The sequence below is a fragment of the Apis dorsata genome, unplaced genomic scaffold, assembly GCF_000469605.1.
Source record: "Apis dorsata unplaced genomic scaffold, Apis dorsata 1.3 scaffold_525, whole genome shotgun sequence".
Taxonomy (NCBI): Eukaryota; Metazoa; Arthropoda; class Insecta; order Hymenoptera; family Apidae; genus Apis; species Apis dorsata.
The window spans coordinates 531,915-536,935 of record NW_006263748.1 but is presented as its reverse complement, the minus strand read 5'-3'; the positions used below and the strand labels follow the sequence as shown (position 1 = coordinate 536,935).

General features: G+C 40.0%; 1 protein-coding gene across 7 annotated transcripts in view; it reads left to right on the top strand.

Moving 5' to 3' along the window:
* The window catches only part of LOC102672766 (synaptogenesis protein syg-2), a 75,923-nt gene that overhangs the window by 63,878 nt on the left and 7,024 nt on the right, over positions 1-5,021 (top strand). Inside the window, exon 1 of one of the 7 annotated variants that reach the window (XM_006620701.2) lies at positions 3,345-3,560. The exons of 3 other annotated variants lie outside the window; for them this stretch is intronic. Coding sequence is in view for 2 of the 4 variants with exons in the window: in XM_006620700.2 (XP_006620763.1) it covers positions 3,632-3,671 (40 nt within the window). In the remaining 2 variants the exon portion in view is untranslated. Of the gene's footprint in view, positions 1-3,344; positions 3,561-3,616; positions 3,672-4,707; positions 4,751-4,869; positions 4,889-5,021 lie in introns of those variants that run through there. 3 more of the 7 variants (XM_006620700.2, XM_031512893.1, XM_031512894.1) reach the window with 3 other exon arrangements.

Below are 5,021 nucleotides of genomic sequence, written 5' to 3'. Positions count from 1 at the left end.
CCTCCTTCGATTTCCTCGAATGAAATATGTATATATATATATATCGCGTGGTAGAATTCTCGTAAGATTTCTCGATCTATCGCGAAAATATGTATACGCGCGACTGTAAACTAGGATCGACTCGGATATCGAAGAATGGCGACGTTGGCTAAGCTAGGATTCGCGATTTATATTTGATCGAACTGGATGCCAGGTCCTAACGCGGTCAATCCTTGCGAGAGTACATCTGCGAAGCCTGGTCTCCGGCAATAATTCGAGAAAGATCTTCCTGACGACGTTGACGGCTCCTTCGGGAATGGATCCCCGAGATAAATGGAAACTCGGAGCATTCAGACCCTACCCTCCCTCCGTGAACGCGATGAAACGTCGCATAACTATAACCGCATCGCCCTCCCTTCCTCCTTCGTATTATATCGAGGTAAGAACATCTTTTTCTTTTTTCTCTCTCTCTCTCTCTCTCTCTCTCTCTCGATATTTCGCGAAAAAGTTATCGCGAAAAAGAATCAAGATGAGAAGAGCGACGCGTAAGACGCGGTGTGTACTTGCTTGTTGTCCGTTCGTGGTTGGAACGAGTAACATCAACAACCGAGATCCAATGAAACGAACGTTTCTTATCATAACGCCATCTCGGGGGATAAACTCGAAATGAACGAGTTACGACGGCGGAGAGAACAGAGAATCGTTTCCGTTGTCGGAGGGGGGTTAGTTAATCCGGTTAGTCCAGAAGTTACTGGTCGAATCAGCGGAAGAGAAAGAGACGGACAGTTAAGGAAAATCGAGGCGAGAGAGAGTTAGTCGCATCCTACCTTCGGTTACTATTATTCGAGCTAAAGTTACCAACCTTTATCAACAGAAATTCGATCGATTCTTATTCATCGCGAGTCATCCTGACTCGCAACTTTGTCGTCAACTACGACTTTCGCTCGAACACGACACTTTCTTCTTCCGTTTACATCTGTTTCGCGATTTTGTGGGGAAAAAAAAGAAAACTGTAATCCGATTTTCACGAAAAGTTTGTCGTCGTCGTTAAATTTCTTCCTGTCCAAATGTTATTTTTCTTTCCCCCTTCCCCAAATTCTTTTCCAAATTTATTCCGTCTTTGAAATAATTTTCAAAGAAGGGAAAAAAATTGCATCGCGTAATTTTGAAATAAAGCTGGAGAATTTAGATGAATCGAGAAGTGTCGGGAAGAAAGTATGGAGAGCAGCGAAGAAATGATCGATGAAAATGTTATCGCTTGATGGTAATTTTGGAAAATTGGTATTCGAACAAAATGAAAGTAGGACATTTGCATGGGAAAAACAAAGTTTGAAAATTCGTTGGTTAGAATGAAAAGGGGAGGGAAAAAAGGGGAAGAAAAATATCACAGTTACCGCTTGGGTGGAAAGTTGGGGGAGGAGGGTTGCCGCGAAGAATACTCATTTTTAATCCGGTAGCTCTCATCTAATATTAACTGGAATTTAAAGGGACTGGGGTAAGAGATTGCGGGTCAAGAATAAAAGAGAAAAGAAAAGACACGGTTAAAATGGGATCGGTGGAGAGAGAGAGAGAGAGAGAGAGAGAGAGAAAGAATGCATGAACGATTTCGTACTACTAAAAGAAGCATATTTTTATTGCTTAAACCATCTATTTCGTGTATATATTCCACTTGTGCCACTTTTCAACGCCACTCTCTTACGCGTAATATCTCAAAGAATCTTCAACGACGTTTTAAAAAAACTTTACGACTTTATTTCTTTCCAACGTTCGAACGATCGGGCAAGCATAATTACGATAACGCCAGAGGCATTACAGGCATTTAATTATTCGCAAGAAAAAGTATAGGAAAGTTGGTAGACGCGACGGACTGCGATCGATGGTGATCACGATTCGTTGATCGAACGTCGTGAAAAGATATTATATTCGAAGCCAAGTTTTTTTTTCTTTTTTTTTTCTTTCGATTCGGTAATAATATAATTTAACTTTTACAACATCGGTCGGATCTTTGCTTTCTATTATTTTCTCCGAGAAATCCTATCTCGGTTCATCCCTTTTATTATTTCCCGTACTCTTTCGGAACATTAGTACCGGTACAAAAGAAAAGTAAGAAGGGGAAATGGTTGAATGCATCGCATATTGCGCTGTGAAAACTTTTCTCATTTCGGTTCGTTTAACCCGAGAATGTGAAGGACGCCTATTGACCGACGTATATGACGTAGAATAAATTAATTCAAAAAAATCGTACGATACATGTGGAAAAGAAATAAATATATATATATATACACACACGTAATAAATTATATATATATATATGAAATATTTAATTCTTATGGTCGTTTCGCGTGATTTTTTTCTTTCTTTTTAAAAAAAATTATTTACTTTGTCCATTAGCAACGACATCCGATCTGTTTGTCGATCGTTTCATCCGTTAATATAGGCTCGTCATTATGTACTTTGCGTGTTGTGTTTCCCATAATTCGTTGTGGTATGCGTATTTGTAGCACGATTGTACGGTGCACGAGTGCGAGATACGTATTACCTTCTCGTCGTCTCTGTTAGCGTATACTCTAGTGCAGCTAACAGTTTACATACCGAGCTAACACGCTCTGTTGTTCTTGCGTAGATATTACATTTTCCGCATTTATATATGGTTATTGCGTCGTTCCTCCTGATATATTTTTTTTTCCCCCCGTTACTCCTTCCTTCCACCCCTCTCGCGGCCATTCCGAATCCTCCCCATTTCTCGGTAAATGAAACTTTGTTAAGTTCGTTCTCCTACGTGTATAGTACATCGAATGCTTCAAAACCCGTCCATGCATCTCATTGATAATCCTTTTATCCCGCGCTTCTCCTTCTCGTTCCAACAAAGAGATAAAAGAAAAATTTATTCGAGTGTATTTATATATCCGGTTGTAGTAAAAAAGTAGCGAGAGTAGTTTTTTACGGAGAAAGTCCTAATAGGTACGTAAAACGAAAATAAAAAATTTGTGGCCGACAATGAAACACGGTGATGGAAGTGTTCGGTGTAATGTCGTACGAGCACGAACGAGGTCAAAGAAGTGGTTTTTATCGATAGTTGCATTATCCACGATCTAAACATAATGTTTAAACAAAATGTTTATCGAAATATTTTAATGACAGTGGTTATTACGAACGTGATTACGACTCTTCTTCTGGATATTTACGACTTCTCGCAACTATTATCGTTATTACTTCGGAGGAGCGGATCGAGCGACGTGGATCTCTTTGTCCCTCTTCGTCCGATGAACGAAGAAAAATAGATGATTCGTCGTCGCCTCGTCCAGAGTATAGAGGGCGACTGCACGCGACGCGAGTTTTTTTTCCTTTTTTTAAGATCGCATTCGCTCGTTAAAAAGCAAGTGCTCCAAAGCGCGCTCTCTTATTGGAATCGGTTTAAAAATCGAACGTTCCCTGATACATCGTATGATAATTTACGTTGGTGATAAGAGATTGTACGAGAGATTGCGGAATGTGTCCAGCTGGGCTTATTACTCGCACCTGCACGAGCACGTGAAAGACCGTACATGTGGCTTTGTAACACGATACATATGTTGTATATAGTACGTTCACCTATTACTACCACTACGATATCGACGATGTGCGGTCAGTTATATACGTCATTGTTATCGGAATGAGCGACTTTACGACCGAGCATTCGGCCCTTCGAACAAGTAAAAAAATAATCGATAAATTGTATTCCGCCTTCGAGAGAGAGAGAGAGAGAACTTTTTGTAACGAAGAAAGTCAAAGTCGAGAGAATATTCCATAGCATCGAAGATTATCAATTTTGGAAGATAGATCATTGTTTGTTGTTAGAATCTTTGTTCGGAGTGCACTCGATCGGGCGCTCAACCTAGTTTAGTTTATAACTCGATGATCGCGAGTGGAAAAGCCAAAGTTGGACAATTTGACTGTGCCCTGGTTGAGCGATGGTTCCCCTCTTAGCCGCTGTTCGCGGGAGAAGCGATATAGAATAATAATGGATGGAAATATCGTTCGTTAATAATAAAGAGAAGTTAGAGGACGCGTTTCGTTTGTATCTCTCGGAGGCGATCTTCTTTGAAACGCGCGCGTCTCCCCCTATTTCTCCACGAATATCGTTTTAATTTAAAATTCCGTCCTTTTACATTTTCTTTAGTTTTCTTTTTTTAGTTCCACGCCTCCATTCCATTCGCGCCTTTTCACCCGTGACGAAGCTAAAACGCGAGGATACACGGAAGAGGGAGAGAAAGAGAGGATTAGAAGTTATTACGTAGGAATCGAGTAATAGGCAAGGAAGGTGCTCGTGCGCGTGTCCCCTTCTGCCGCAGATTAATTATACGTCACGATAGTAAATTAATTTTGGCCAACTGTGATACAAACATTCTTCATCTCTTATACCACGTAATGGCAACAGTGCATTAAGCTTCTAAGTAATTTAATTGGGTTGCGAGGTTAGCAATCGCTAAGAATAAAATTCTTCCTCTTCTTTTTCTTCTTCTTATAATCAAAAATTTGATTATTCCACGGGCGGAACGATTATCAAATCATAAAGAACGAAAAGAAAAAAATTTTGAAAAGGTATATATCGATCATATTTGATATTCAATTTATAAAATTTACGATTTTATCGTTGTTATCATTATTATTATTATTTTTTTCAGACTTTTAAAATACAAATCGCATCGGTATAATCGGTGAAGACATTACAGTAGCGTAGAATAGGTTGAAAGACGATGTCAGATGAACGCATCTGGATGCTCGCGTAGAAGTGAGCAGTAGTTTGCATTGATACCGGTATTCCTCGGGCTCGAGCCTAACCAACAGAATTCACATTCCATTTGGCATTCTCAGGAGACAACGGCAGCTGTCGGAATGCAGCCGAACCATCTCCTCACTGTATAAACACGTACAAACAGAAACACTCAGAATTGCATAATCTCTATCTTCTTTCCCCATCTCTCTCTTTCCCTTTGTCTCTCTCCCCTATCTCTATTTTCCTTCCATCTTCTCCTATACGTAACATGCCTCTGCATCTATAA